Below are 15,593 nucleotides of genomic sequence, written 5' to 3' on the forward strand. Positions count from 1 at the left end.
TCGGACAACTGCTCCCCTGACTTCATTTGTCTCTTGGCAAGTTTGATGGCGCTGCGTTTAAAAACCCATTCAATCTTATAAACCAAAAATTAAATGTAGTCGAGTGTGATGGGCACTCAGTGCATCTGCTATTTATATGCTAATGTACACTCAGCCTGCCAAGGCCTGGCAAATTATTACTGCACAGCCATAAGTCAGGTGTATGGCAGAGAGGGGAGGGGCAGGTTAACCAGCACACAGACACACATGGAGGGCGAGAACAAGAGTGAGAGCAGGAGGAAGCGAAGGGGAGAAGGAGAAGGAAGGAGGAGAGGAGACGAGAAACGAGGAGGCGAAAAAGCCCTAAAACGCTGCCTGTGCAGACAGGTTATATATAGCTCTCCGGCAGGCTATGCACACACTCGGTGACGAGATAATTTCATTGTACATTTGAGGCCGAAATGGAAAATGTCTTTCGGGAATACTGACTGGCTCTAATGCCGCCATTATCACAAGGCATTTGCTTTAAGAGAGGGCAAGCGAGAAACAGTTAGCTTAATGAACACATCATACACAAATGCTTTTCTAAACATACAGTCATCTTCCTCGGAATATTACGCATAAATTACGTGCGCGCATCTGTGCAGATATTAGAAGCTGAGGCATGCGCATGGGGACGGCTTCTGCTCTGTAACTCTGCGCTTCTACTTTTCAGCCCAAAACTGACACAGAGCCATTTTATCACCTTTCCCTTCTGGAGTTTGGAGACTACATCATACGTTTCCCACCTGGCCTGGAGGCAGGGGTGGGTCAGCCGCCATCTTTGCTATTTTAATCATTAATTACGTTTACTTATAAACCTGTAAGTAACCCATCTGTGAGACCCTGCTTCAATTATTACCACTGTTACAAGATATTCCTTTTTCCATCTTTGCTTTGTTGAGGAGACCCAAGGTCTGCTGCCTCTGATTGATTTCAACATATTTACAAACTAATTAGGCCTAAAGCTTGCAGTGGAGCCTGACCTATTCAGGGCTTGATTTGCCACAACATCCCACATCTCTATTACCATCTTGCACTTCTATTCATTACTACCTAGAAGGATCCCATGGGATCCACTCTAATGACAAAAAGCTTTGCACTCCCCTCTCTCTGTAGTCTCTTCTCTGCTGCTTTACCCCCATTACCCTCCCACACCACCAAACACACACACACACACACACACACACACACACACACACAGAGACGCAGCCTTTGTCTCTGGAGAGCAGTCAGCTTATATGATGTATAAGGTGACATCTTTATTTCACTAACCTAGCCTGGCAGGTCTATTAGCCAGCCTGGAGCTTCTCAAACCTTCCCCTGTCAGCGAGCTTATTTTCAGCTGTCTAGTTCATTTCCCCCTCCCAGCCTGTCTCAATCTGTGATCAAAACAGTCATTATTATACACTGTCACCTACTACCATAGTGAAATTACCCTGCTATTCTATTTTACTAGTAAAACTACTGAAAGCTTTGGCGAGACAATTAAAATGTCCAGAAAATCCTTTCAAAGAAGGACCGGGCTACGGAGCCTGGTTTGGTCCTTTGGTCAGTGATGGACCGTGACTATCCCAGTGCATCCATCATTTCCAATTTGGAAACCCTTCCTCTTTCATACTATCAGAGATCCTTGATGAAACCAGACTGTGCCCACTCTGATTCACTGCATTATACTCCAGTAGCAGAACCATCCTCTTTTGTAATTCCATTTCCATCCACTCATATTTAGAGAATTGTGACAATCCAGGGTCTCTGAATCACCAAATTCTAATTACATTTACAGCAAGTTCGCTTTGAGCTGGTATACCAACTTTCAATGGGCTTCTTAGGAGTTTGTGCAATGTACCCTGTACACCTGCAACTGCAGTCATTTTGCATTAAATGATTCTAATAAGCACTGAAGTACCACCTACTTCACCCCTTTGTCCGTTTGGCTCCACGTAAAAGAACGAGACTTCGCAAACTTGCTACGTCCATTTTTTATATGCATGTTATGTGCACAAGATGATCCAATCAACCGAGCCGACGGTTTTCTGACTGGCCACAAATGAATGAACAACAATGAAGGCTGGATGCGAAGTTCTAAGGATTTATATGAAACCTTTTTGGCCAAATCGAGCAGGCAAATTCCCAAAGGTACTGAGACAAGTATATTTGGGTGTCTATGTTATGTATAGAACTGAGAGAAGCCGGTCCATTCAGAGAATGGATGTATGCATGAGAAAGAGGGAGGGTTGGAAGAGAAATAGAGAGATAGTCTTTCTTTGTTTATCTCCAGTGAGAAACAGGCGGCCATATCCATTGTGCTGTGATAAGATGGGTTATCAGCAGTAAACAAGGCCCTGGCCTGTATGAATGGAGCTCGGAATGACTGAATATAGTCTTAAAAACAGATATGTTTAAATAAGTCCGCGTGTCTTATCCTTTCCTAAACATTAGCCCACGTTTTCAGTTTGCAGAGTTCGACAGATGCATATAGGATTCACATCTCATAGCTCTTACTGAAAATGCATTTCAAGCAGCCACTGTTCTAAAAAGTATGCAGGGTCCTGTAGAAGACGCTGCAGGAGACAGCGCTAAAATGCTTAAAGTCCCTCCGCACGAAACACAAAAAAGCTTTTACTAGCGAAACAGCACCAGCCTCATACCTGCAATGTAACAATATTAAACCAAAGAGTGTCGTCTGCTGTTGATCACAGCATCAAATAAATTGGATTTTCTTTGTCTTTTTCATGTCACAGCCTTCATCAGCAGACAGGAAGCACGTGCAACTGACACAACAAAGAAAAATTCCATCAGTGGATAAAGGACAAATTTAAAAAAGGTCGAAATGATCATTCAAAAAGAAAGAATATAGTATATATAGAGATGCACGCGTTTCCATTTGACTCACTATCCTGATGTTATTTATTCAGAGGCAGCCTAAAGTGGCCATTCAAGGAACTGCAGTTTTCATTGTTCAGCCCCAGACACCAACAAATCCTGCAGCGCTGCATCACCAACGTAGTTATATTATATTATATAATAGTTACAGACTCCGCGGTCACCGTGGAAATCTATAGAAAAAGGTTCAGATTGTCTGGACGCACAAATCTATTGTGATAACATTGCTCGCAGAGGTAGCAGCATTCTGAACAAACCTAACAGGAAGCTCTTGGATGCTGCAATTAATTAATTAAGTAATAGCAGGAGTCTCGGTGTAAGGTGCAACAGCAGAGCAACGTGGTGCAACGTGAGTGTGCCCGACTGCATCTGTGTGATTACTGGCATGAAAAAAGAAAGCCTACAGCTTCACAGGGCCGTTCCCCCCCCACACCCTTTACTTTTACTTCCCATCCACTGGACACTGTTTACACTAATTCGATTAGATGCGTGGTCATCACTTAAATCACTTTAATCATATTTGCACTGCACAACACACTTACAAATGTGGATTGCACAACACTGGACATTATATTTCTTCATTTCCATTTAATACTTGTACAGCTGCTGTTATTGTGTATATATATTTATATTTCTTCATACATTTTTTTTTTTTTTTGGATCTTTATCCATCAGAATTGTTGTCTTAAGGCCAAGAAAGATGCCAAGCGGATTTATTTTACCGAGTGGATCATCATGGCCTTGCCATATTGGTCCATTTGATTGACCTTTATTATAATTATGTATTTATTTTATTTTCGGTTGCTACAAACGGGACAGACGTGACTGGGGGATAGGACAGGGAGAAAGAATGAAAGAAAGAGAGGGAGAGAAAGAAAACCAGAGGGGAGAAGAGACGGTGAGAAGGGGGAAGAAAGAAAGACAAACAAAACACCTGGATCACCTGTATGGAGAAAAAAAAAGAAAAAAAAAAGAGAGATACATTCTTATATATTTCTATACTGTGTATTTGTTTATTTGTGTATTTTGTTGTACAGTTATTTTAATTTCAACTTTAATTTATATATTTATCTTATTCTTTCCCAGTTAAATTCACCCTTCATTCTAATTTGTTGTTGTACAGTTATTTCATTTTTAACTTTAATTTTTCTATTTTATTTTATTCCTTCCTAGTTAAATTTACCCTTTTTAATTTTCATATTTATTTCCTGTCTTTTTTTTTCTTTAGGTCACGCGCAGTTGTCTAAGCATTTCACTGCATATCGTGCGGTGTATGACTGTGTATGTGACAAATAAAATTTGAATTTGAATTTACTCCACCCTCCTAGATTCTCTTTTCTCATTATTTAAACAAGCAGCTCTATCTGCCTCCATAAAGCTGCTCTTCCTTCTCTGCAGTTCACCCGTTATGGGAGACTATATTGAGAGGCCCGCTGTGAGAGAAACCAATCGCGTGGTGTGTCAGCCACCCGACAGAGAAGGACCCAGTAATGGAAGGCCTTTTAAGGTTAAAAAGGAAAAGCTAATTATGATAAAGGGGCTGTAAGTTGTGTGGTTATCACAGTGCTGGGCCTGCTGGTGCAGCAGACTGGTCCCTGACAGTGATAACCAGGCAGAGTAAGACGCCCAGCGCTCTGTCACTGTCACTGTGCCACTCTGTTCAGCTAAAGATGGATTCAGACTCTACAAATTTTATGCCTTTTTTCCCCCAAACATATAATGTACTTTGCATTTGTCGGTCCTTTAATAATGGCAGCCTACAGTTGATTCTCTAGGATTTGCCTCTTTTTCCCCTTTTAGAAATTATCTGCACTTCAAGTATGTTGTAAGCATCTCTAAAACAGCAACTGTTCATCATTAAACCGTTTCAAATAATATGAAGCAGAGCTCTCGTGAAATGACATTTCCTCTGGTCGGAGGGGCCGCTTCTCCTGCCCCTCCTGCTCAAACAGCAGCAGAGTGGCGATCCCAAGTCAGATACAGAGGCAGCGAGATAGACCTATCAGCTATCAAGCCACGGGGCACATTAGCGGTAGTGAAGTGAATGAATGGGTACATCCTCCCCCTTGCTCCCCAATTTCTCCTCTCTCCTCTAATGCATTATGCATTATGGCTGTACCTCACTACTATCTCACCTCTCCCAAATGTCTCTACTATTAATATTTCCATCCTTGCTATCTCGATCTCTCATGAGACTTGGGAGCCCACGCAGGAAAAGATGTTCAAAGAAGAAAAAAGGAGGAGGATATTTTATAGCCTTGCACATCAAAACAAAAAACAATGATGATGCGCTCGCTTGGTGACACGGACACAGACACAACAAGGCTTGTCCTCATAGTACGCTGCGTGCTAGCAATGTAGCAGATGTGCAGCTGCGAGAAGTTAGTGGCAACCCCACGGCACCTTGCCCTCACTCTGCACTGACCACATTTATATGACTTGGACCCAAAGGGACCCTTGCACAGTGCAAAAAGATTACAATAAATCCCTGAAGAGCATCTACATGACAAAAGGGCAGCGATGGGTCTCGTTCAAAGTGTGCGCACTAATCTGTGGTTAACTGTGCATATAAACTCCACACGTACACGATTAAAGACACACTTTCACACAATGTGTGCGCGCACGTTTTCACACTCTTACCTGCTCTGTCACTAGCTAACCTTTTAGAGATAGTTGCACATTAGCTACATTAGCCCTGGAGGTACAATGTGAGACTAGACGAGACTACGTAAGATACCACTTACTAACATTTCCCAAAATACTCCTGACTGACTGAGTCAGAGAGTATCATGGCTCGGTGGTGACAAGCATGTGAAGCTGTGTTGATGGAAGCTGGAGCCCTTCTGGGACTAATGCAGGAGTCAGGAATGTATGTCTCATATTGTTTTACGTTCTACAAAAAGAAAACAGCATGTTGTTCAATTAAATTGATGCATAAAATTCAATAAAAATGTCTGAGGGAAAGAAAGCGAACAGAGTCTGGGCTAGATCCATTTTCTTCTGCTTCTCCAATTCAGGGTCATAATGGAGCTCGAGTCTGTCATAGGAACGGGGAAGGGCAGGGGAGACCCTGGACAGGTTGCCAGGCATTTGCACTCACATTCACACCTGTGGACAGTTTAGAATCACTATTTAATCTAACCTTACTAACTGCATGTCTCTGGATTATGGGAGGAAGCCAGAGTACCCAGTACCGTGGCTCAAGAGTTGGCAGTTCGTCTTGTGATCGGAAGGTTGCCGGTTCGAGCCCTGGCTCATTGTGTCCTCGGGCAAGACACTTCACCTGCCGCCTCCTGGTGTTGGCCAGAGGGGCCGATGGCGCGATACGGCAGCCTCGCTTCTGTCAGTCTGCCCCAGGGCAGCTGTGGCTACAACTGTAGCTGCCTCCACCAGTGTGTGAATGTGAGAGTGAATGAATAGTGGAATCGTAAAGCGCTTTGAGGGTCTCAAAAAGCGCTATACAAATGCAATCCATTATTATTAAGACACGAGAAGAACAAACTCTGATCAGATGGTGGATTTGCACCCAGCACAGATCTTCTTCCGACGTTGGCCATCTTTTGATCTGCTGTCTATGAAGATGGATCCCACGCGATCCAGGCTGTGGGGAGGCCAATCCATGACTGATAGTGTGCTTTTCTATCCCAATATGCTTTTACTGCACCGGCAGTGTGTTTGGGATCATGAAGCCGTTGCAAACGCTTTCCAGATGGTGTTGCATGGTGGATCCAAATCTGACAGTATGTTGTACTTTAAATACTTTTGACAACATCAGAATCAGAATACTTCATTAATCCCGAAGGAAATTATGCAACACCACTGAAAGAAATGCAGACAGAAACCATGACAGAGCCTCCAGCATGTTTTACAGATGACTACAGACACTCAGTCTTGTACCTTTCTCCTTATTTTGAGTCTGGATTCATCGCTCCATAAGCCTGTTGCTACTGGCTTTCCCAGGTCAGATCTTCGATGAACGTTTCTGTTAAAACATGCCTTTCACATACTGTTTTCGGGTTGCCACAGTCAGGACACTCTGCAGACTACGACAAGAACTCCAAGTTTTCTACCAATAGCACTTTTGGGATTACCCTGTTAAAGCCTCTTTAAAGTAAAGAAATACTGCCGTATGTCTATCGAAATGTGTCATCTTTGACATTTTTATAGATTCAACTCCTTCCCTCAGTCAGAACTGCGATAGATGGATGACCCAGATCATATTTCCAAGACAACAAAGTGGCTAAAGAAGAGTATAGTATTCATCTCAACTTTATCCAAAAGTAAATGTCACCTTCAAAGCCTTTACATACAACATATTTCTCTGTCATGTACTGCTGACATTGCACAGAGTGAGGCTTCAGTCAGCTTTACTACATATACAGTTGTTGCCATCCACTGCCAAGCCCGATTCTTTGTTAGGTGCAGCAAAATCAAACAAACACAAGGACCCAATTTAGTCCAAATGTTCCTTCCTCGATGTAAAAGTGAAACTTTTTAAAAGGGAGTTGATGACATATTGAGTGTCCTCGGAGAAGCAGAGATGACAGTGCTGACTCCAGAAAATTCTTCTATGGGACTCCATTAAACTTCTCTCTCCAAATACAAAGAACCTTTAAAAAGCAATTTATTTTAATGGGAGTTCTGGTTGAGGAATCAGTGTTCCTCTATAAACATACTCAGGTTGCTGCCGCAGGAGAACGCAACAGAATTTAGAGAAACATGAAGCTTTTCTCCATCGGTCACTGCAGGCAGAGAGGCAGCCAGTTATCAGCTGCAGCTGTTCTATCAGAGTGCCTCACTCCTGTACTACCACCTATGTAATGGAAGGCTCCCCTATTTGATTTACAATAGAATGCTGCCATCTACTGGTTATCTTCTATACGAGCACCAAATAAATCTGCTCACACTTGGGCACGTTAAATGTAAACAAACAACTTTTTTTTATTATTTAACAAAAAGAGAGCACCGTGTCTAATCTTAACTACGAGCTGTATCATTAGCTATAACTCACCACTTTGCGGACCCTGGCCTTGTAGTCGATGTGAAGCTCTTTGTGTTTCTGCAGCGTGGCTTCCAAAGACCTCTTCAGGTCAAGTGCTCGTCTCAACAGCTGCTCCTCAGCACCTGATTTGGTGAACACCTGCACACACAGGGAAACCAGAAATATAGGTGAGACGGCCATACATACATACATACATACTCAGACAGCTGGTCAGGCTGCCCTCAGTAATGTGACCAACAGAAATCACGCTGTGAGCCAGCAGGAGAGGGTTTGAAATAATCTAAATAATCATGGATTCCAAAACCATGGTTAAGCATTGATGTAGGACCACTGATGTATGATAGCAGAGCCACTGCAGGTATTTACACCAGTATTTAACACAGTTAATGCACAGAGGCAGACGCAGACTTTCTCCAAACTCTCAGAACAAACGCCGACTACGTTCTCTTCGTCCGCAATCTTATATATTCTTACAGACACGCAGAAGATACAAATATACGCACATCAAAAGAAGCAATGTTCTCAAAGTACCAAAGCATGTCTAAAATAATATCTCACCCTCTGTTTACATGGAAACAAGTGCTCAGAAGCTTATTTTCATGTTTAATGCAGCGCTAGCAGAGAGGCACTCGAGAGTCTTAAAAGAATGTAACACCATAATAAACACACAAGGAAAGAGTTAACTACACAGGAGCAACCGCTGTTCAAATACCCTGTGTGTGTGTGTGTGTGTGTGTGTGTGTGTGTGTGTGTGTGTGTGTGTGTGTGTGTGTGTGTGTGTTCTTACCTGAACCCAGCCCTGCACAGCTGGCAGATGTTTGGTTGTTATGAGTTTATGGAGGTCTATCACAGTGGAAACCACTGGCTCGTTATCCTCCGTCTCCTTCACATGAAGACCTGGAAGAAAAACAGCGCTCACTCGTCTGACTGTGCGAACACATTAACAGGAAGGACTATTAGAGGCCTGTTTTGAGAAGGATTCTCAAAGGTCTGCTTTATGCTCATTAAACAGCATGATCCATTTACTCTGGATGCTGCTGCTCACACACCTGGACACCGCTGCTCTACTCAGAAGATCCCCATGATATTATTTAGACATTTGTATATGAAATGCCACAAGTGCAACATCCTTCACGAGTTCTATTAGAGTCAAACATATTTGTGGTGCAGTCACATATTTACAGGCTTTAATAAAACAAGTGTGGAAAGTGAAACAGGCACTGTGTTATGTTTGAATGTTAACGACTGAACTGTAATCATACGTAACACATCGAGCGCTTTACACAGACAGGAAATCTCTTCTGCTCCCAAACCCTCGTCTTCATTTCACTAAACAGACCAAAGGCCTCAGTCTTCAATGAATTTATTACCAGCATTTATTTTTGCCCTGTTGAGATAAAGCGTGAGCACTTTCAGCACTGCATTCAGCTCTGATACAAAACAAGCAAATGAGTGAAGATAAAAAGTAAAATGTTCATCATCCAAAGTTAGACATGTTACCCACACATGCTGACACACAGACATGATGTGGCATAAACTGTGACTGCTGCTCTTTGCCCGATAAAACGTCGAACACATTTCTGGATGTAGCAATTAACCCTTTTCATCACTTTGAGTGCAGTCGGACACACAGCCCTACAAATACGTGGTTCGATTGGATAGTGTGTGAATGCTACACTCTAAATTGCCAGTTTAGAAGGTTCGCTGTATAAATGTATGAGCTTAATAATGTACAGAGACTGTTTCAGGGAGTAAAGTTTGTAGTGTGTTCAAAGGTTTTGCTATGATTTATTATTTTCTTCACTGGAGTTTCAACGTCAAGCTTCCACATGTGTGTGTTCTACGCACCAGGACTGAGGTTCAGATCCAGACTGTAGGAGTGAGATATGAGGCCAGAGTTCCTGATAAAGTCTTCATCACCAGCCTCTTCTTCTTCATTGTCTGTATTACTTTCCTCCTGCTCGCTCTCTTCTTCTTGCTCCACCTCCATGACTTCCCTCCTTTCAGCTTCCTTACTTTGGTCCATTTCCTGCTTCTCCCCATCCTTGCCTTCTGTACCTTCAGACCTTTTCTTTGTTTTTTCCCTCTCTCTTTTCTCCTTCCAGTTCTTTCTGTTTTCCTCTGTCATTCCTGTATTTTCATCTCTTTCTTGGACCTTTCCCACTCTGCCATCAGCCCTCAGGTCTTTGCTGCAGCGGGGCTGCTCATCATCTGAAGGACACTTAGTGGCTGGCTGGGAGTTGGAGGGGCTGCTGTTGGCTGTTTGGATGTCTATGGGGCTGAAATCTGGGAAAAGCAGCCTCATGCACGATTCCATCTCTGTCAGCGTTGCTTCTATTTCTTGCTGTAACTCTAACAAATGAATAAGAAACAAATATAAAAGTCTTAATGCCCAAACATTAATAACACTATGTGTAAAGATCCAATTACAAACAAAACCACTGAGGCTTTGGGTGTTTAATAGTTTCTGATAATGGAAATAAAAACATTGGTATTAAAACTAGAAGCAGGGAATAACACGATGTAGTTTTACCCTCCATTTCTTTAGCTGCTGCTTCTACTTTCTCCTTGTAGATCCTCTCCATTCTCCTCCGTCTTTCCTCCTCCCTCGTCCTCTCTGCTACTGTTCTCGCCTCAATGTCCTGGAAGTCCACCTGAAAGCATGTACACATTGTTGATCACAAAAACCAGAGAGTATCTTCTCAAATAGTACCCCATCAAAATCTATCCATGCACACAAAGATGAACAACTGCCTTTATGGTGGTTCCTCACTCACAAGGTCCAAACAATGCCAGAGTCACTGTGGCAGCTGGTAAACATATGGCTCTTTAACATGCCTTTACAGATCACCAGCATCATGCAGTTTCCAGAATCTGTAGTGTACTTCTATTTTTCATAAAGTCCAACTGCTAGAGGATTTTTAAGGCCAATACTGAGAGTTCTGAAATCTAAATGCGATAAGCGGAACAAGGAACGCCTCCTTTTTCCTCGTTGTTTGTATCATACTGCCTGTGGATCTTCTCACAGGTAATTCAGATGTTATTTCAGTGTGTTTCATGAGTGTGTTTTCCTCATGTACAGGGTCTTGTGGCGGATTCAAACAGAGGCCTCTGCATTAGCCTTATACCACATGGGTTGTTTCCAGTTAATAAAAGTCACTCTGTATCTCTGCATCGCTCACCTTTTTAACTTGTTTGAGGAAGTTGTAGCCCAGTGCCAGCTTCTTATAAGCAGAGCCATAAGACGTTTGCCATGACTGCACAGTCTGGACTGCCAGAGCTCTCAGTTTCCTGGCTACTTCTTTAGGAGGAGGGAGGGGCTGCTCTGAATCAGTCTCTACCGTCAGCTCCAAGAACTCCTGTGGGAAGACGAGAGGTGGAGGAATAGATAAGGGGGACACAGAAAGAAAGACATCCTAATATTAAAGCTGAGTGTTTGTATCGTTCCTCTTTGAATGGAATTCACTGTACGTGGATTTGTCCTACACAGATCACTTAGTGCGCAAACGTGAACCGATATCAGCCGAAAAGCTAAAAAGACTTTCAGTTTGCCTTTGCTCCATTACTTTTTTGAACTTTTTCATCAGCTTTTTTATTTTGTTTTTAGTGTTAAATAACTGTAAGACTGGGATCCGCTCACAACAAACACTAGATTCAACAGTTAGCAGTGCTAGCATGCTAATGGCGCTAGACAACCAGGATGTTGGGGTTGGGGATATTGCCAAAACTGATATGATGGCTTTTGTAGCAGTGTGGTGACTGCTATAAAATGCCATCATTGGCCTTATTCTGCCAGTAGAAAGCCAGGTCCTGTAATGTTTGGTGTGCACTAGATGATCTCAGATGATTACTAGTTACTAGCAGCTGATTTACCTGGAAGTTGTCCACTAGCAGCATCCTGAAGTGGTGTGACCTGGAGAAGAGCTCACCGGCGATCTGGAAGGCAGATAGCCGGATCTCAGCATGTTCTTGGTTTAGCTGGGACATCACTGAGTGGTATACATGGTCTATGCAGTCATTAGACACTCTGTGAGGAGTGGAGAACAAGTGGAGAGTAATTAGCCCAGTAACTGTTTCTTTTTGAAATTTTATGTTATGAATCACGAAAGAACTTGACATTTGTTGTACTCATAATGCTGAAAAAGAATTACATGACTGTATTTAACACGTAACCATATTTTACCATAAATACTGTCAGTTTTCATAAAACCTTTCTTGTATAGACAAATACAAGTTAATATACACTTACATAAATTGCTTTGGATGATAAGGTCTTATTGTATTGAACGATTAGCTGTTTTCTTTCGTTCTTTGCGTAACCTTTATTTGACTGTCCAGTAACTTTTTATCTGTTCGTGGGAAATTGTGATTCTCATCCTGATGTAGACCCTCTGTGGCAGGCACGTGCAGGGGTCGGGGCTTGAGCTCCTCCCCCTTTCCTGATGGGTGCCCTTTTCTTTAGACATTTTTTTTAACTGTGTGCGCGCATGTGGAGTCCTCCCTGTGCCTCTCAACAATAACATTTAATTATTAATCACAATTTCGCTAAATAAAATGATCTGGCTTGCATCGGTCACATGACTACTATTGACCAATGCTCGCCCTTGATGGGAGAGCGCGCTGGTTGCGAGACGAAGACTGATGCAACAGAAACCAGTAAGTAGGGTGTACGGCATACACTGTAGGTAGAGCGTACAGCCCGATCCGGCAGGGAGGTGTGGGATGCCAGATCAGGTGCCCCCCCTCCTGGCTCTCCTATCTTGTCTCTTTTGTCTTACTTGTCTCTATCAACCTTTGAAAAAGAGGCTCCAAAAATTTTAAAGCTTTAAAAATTTTTACAATTTTACTTCTCAGTTACAGTGAATTGATGTCCATCCATCCATCCATCCATTTGCTTCCGCTTATCCTTTTCAGGGTCGCGGGAGCCTATCCCAGCTGTCTTAGGGCAAGAGGCAGGGTACACAGGTCACCGGTCTGTCGCAGCCGGGCTAACACACATACAAAGACAACCATTCGTTTTAAATTCACTGGCGCATTCACACTATGGGCAATTTAGTGTTTCCAATTAACCTATCCCCATTAACTGCATAACTGCGGGAGGAAGCCGGAGTACCCGGGGAGAACCCACGCAAACTTGCAAACATCAGACCCCAGCCTGATGGCGGCACTGAACTCGGGACCTGAGGCAGTGACACACTCCAGGGCCTGATCCACCCTAGCAGGGCCTCCTTGGATGAGGGTGTCTAGTGATAATGGCCGAAAAACCCGATGAATTCAAGGTCCGCTACTGACGATGTGTCCCAAAATTTTAATATTATAGTCTAGATCAGATCTCCAATCCCTAAACCTAACCAAGGAAGGTAAAAAATGGCAGATTAACTTGTGATAAAAGACCGAAACACGCCGTGAAGTTGAGGCACACAACGATGCGTTCCGCTGGTAGTTTTTGGGCTGCCTTTCCTCATAACAGCCATCAAGACTTTCTCCATTTGAAGCAGTGGATTATCAGGGACTGTAACATCTAGTCCTTTTATCGAATTATAACACACAGGAGTATTAAGTTATTATGTACAGGTTGGTAAATTGTCTTGTGGTAACTGATGAGACAAATGAGCGCGCTGTGTGTGCAACAGCACGACAAATATTACCTGTCCTTTTATTAACGGCACAACTGTGCTGGTCATTAGCTGCTAGCTAACTGAGTAAGAGTGTCATGGGTCTGTAGGTCTGTCCACGCTTTAGGGAACATATTTAGTTTTAAAGTAAGTTCCCTGCCTTTCTTGGGGGTTTATATTTCACTAAAAACTGATATGCATATCCACATAATTATGGATTAAACTGTCTTTCTAAGAAAATACATTAAGAAACAGATTATATCAGATTTACATTGTAAATAAGACAAAATGCTGAATTTACAGCAGCAAAATGATTTTATCTCTACAGTTTAAACATTTAAAAGCTTTCTGCACAGAGCGGATAGTCAAACAAATTGAATCATCATAAATACATTATTTAATATTTATTACTTTATTTTTTTATTCTTATTACTTTATTATTATAGCACCTGGAATAATTAATAGGAGAAGGATTCTGGATCACACCATGATGAAAGTGGCCATAGTATGTACAGTGTAAAATGTTCCTGTATGTGCATGTGTGTGTGTATTTTATGTGTATAGATTTTTTGGCTAAATTCTTATTTTATTGTAATCTCAATAGACTTGTTCTATCAGCTGCCATCTCTCCTGTGGACTTTTTAATCTCTCAAGTCTCAGATCAACACAGCCCTGCCCTAGAGCACTATCAGCAGCAACAGTAACCCCTCAACAGCAACGCTGCAGCCATCAGGTAAAACATGGGCTATGTTTGCATTGCATTGTCCCCACTTGATGACAATGATATAGTATGAAGTGATATTAAATTAGCTTGTTGGTGAATGTGGGTTGTTGTTATTCTATCTGCCCCTTTTGATATTCTCTAGACAATCTGCGCGCTTGCTAACAGATCTTGATAGATTCAGGGTTTCCTTACTGTGTTGTCAGATACTTGCAATCCTGACCCCTTTCCAAAGGATTGCACATTTTGGAGTCTTTCATTTGTTTCATAATTCCACTTTACACCTACAACTAAATAATCCCTGTGGAAATGCTGATGCCATACTTGCAGAGCTTTTTGACCTCCTTCATTTTGTCTTGGTTGAGCTGTGGCTGTCCTGATGTGGTCAGTTCCTCCACCAACTCCGATAGACGCTCCCTCTGAGACAGCTCCATCACTGTTCATCTGCACACAAAAACATACCTTTAATTATACAGAGTGACTTAAGTTACACAAAGGTAAACCTTTACTCTGAATTAAAATCTTTCATATTAAAACTGGACAGCTGGCAATGCTGAAGTTGAAAAACTTGTTATTAGCATTTTAGGTACACCGCTGCTATTTTTAAGCAAATCATCTGTTATTTTTCACACCCCAGTATGACCCACGTTAGTAACTGTGACCTTTATAACAGTCGCTGACACAAACTGTTTGCTACTGGCAGTCAGTATTAATCAATCACATATTTGTGCAGCGTTTTTTATTTTATAGAATTTAACCAGATACAGAAAAATATACACAATTCAAATCAAAGAAACAAAGAAATCTCCAGATTTCAGGTGCAGTCATTTAAGGCTAGCATCCACCTAGCTGGTACAATCCTAACAAAACATGAACACAACAGCATCTGCCGGTTAGCTACTTACCAGCTTGTTTAAACACACTGAACCTCAGGGAGGCTTCTGCCGGTTAACGAGTCCCCTCGGTGAGCCGCTTCATTCATGACAAAGATCAACAACTGAAACGCGGCTGTATTTCTCTGTTTACATACGGCAGCGTTTAGTTCTGTCACGCATTTCCTGAAAGCGAACGTACTACCGGTTTGACTTTTCAGAATAAGAGCTTCAAACTGTGCCTGTCGATTGTGCTTTATTATCATTTTCCTGACTGTAGCTCATGGCTGTCACTCAGGGGTGAGTGGGCAACAACAAACAGCTGCTTTTCCTAAACACAGTTCTTAAACATCGGCTGCAGTCTGGGTTTGAGAGAGGAGAGGATTTCCAGTGTTAAAAAAAACTTTTTAAACTGACCCCTTGAAAATAAATGTTTCCTTTTCAGTTGAGTCACTTGTTACAACACATATGTAGTATGT

At 42.2% G+C, this 15,593-nt stretch overlaps 1 protein-coding gene across 2 annotated transcripts in view; it reads right to left on the minus strand.

The window, feature by feature from the left end:
* The window catches only part of uvssa (UV-stimulated scaffold protein A), a 36,599-nt gene extending 21,269 nt beyond the window's left edge, over window positions 1-15,330 (minus strand). For both annotated transcript variants that reach the window (XM_084908169.1, XM_084908159.1), the window contains exons 1-8: window positions 15,148-15,330; window positions 14,567-14,686; window positions 11,780-11,933; window positions 11,089-11,265; window positions 10,440-10,560; window positions 9,755-10,258; window positions 8,694-8,803; window positions 7,916-8,044 (exon numbers count right to left, since the gene is read on the minus strand). In XM_084908169.1, the coding sequence (XP_084764295.1) occupies window positions 7,916-8,044; window positions 8,694-8,803; window positions 9,755-10,258; window positions 10,440-10,560; window positions 11,089-11,265; window positions 11,780-11,933; window positions 14,567-14,676 (1,305 nt within the window). In that variant the 5' untranslated portion in view covers window positions 14,677-14,686; window positions 15,148-15,330. The remainder of the gene's footprint in view (window positions 1-7,915; window positions 8,045-8,693; window positions 8,804-9,754; window positions 10,259-10,439; window positions 10,561-11,088; window positions 11,266-11,779; window positions 11,934-14,566; window positions 14,687-15,147) is intronic.
* Window positions 15,331-15,593: the final 263 nt, after the last annotated feature.

Source organism: Perissodus microlepis, chromosome 2 (assembly GCF_051167445.1).
Source record: "Perissodus microlepis isolate ML-2025 ecotype Zambia chromosome 2, ASM5116744v1, whole genome shotgun sequence".
Lineage (NCBI taxonomy): Eukaryota > Metazoa > Chordata > Actinopteri > Cichliformes > Cichlidae > Perissodus > Perissodus microlepis.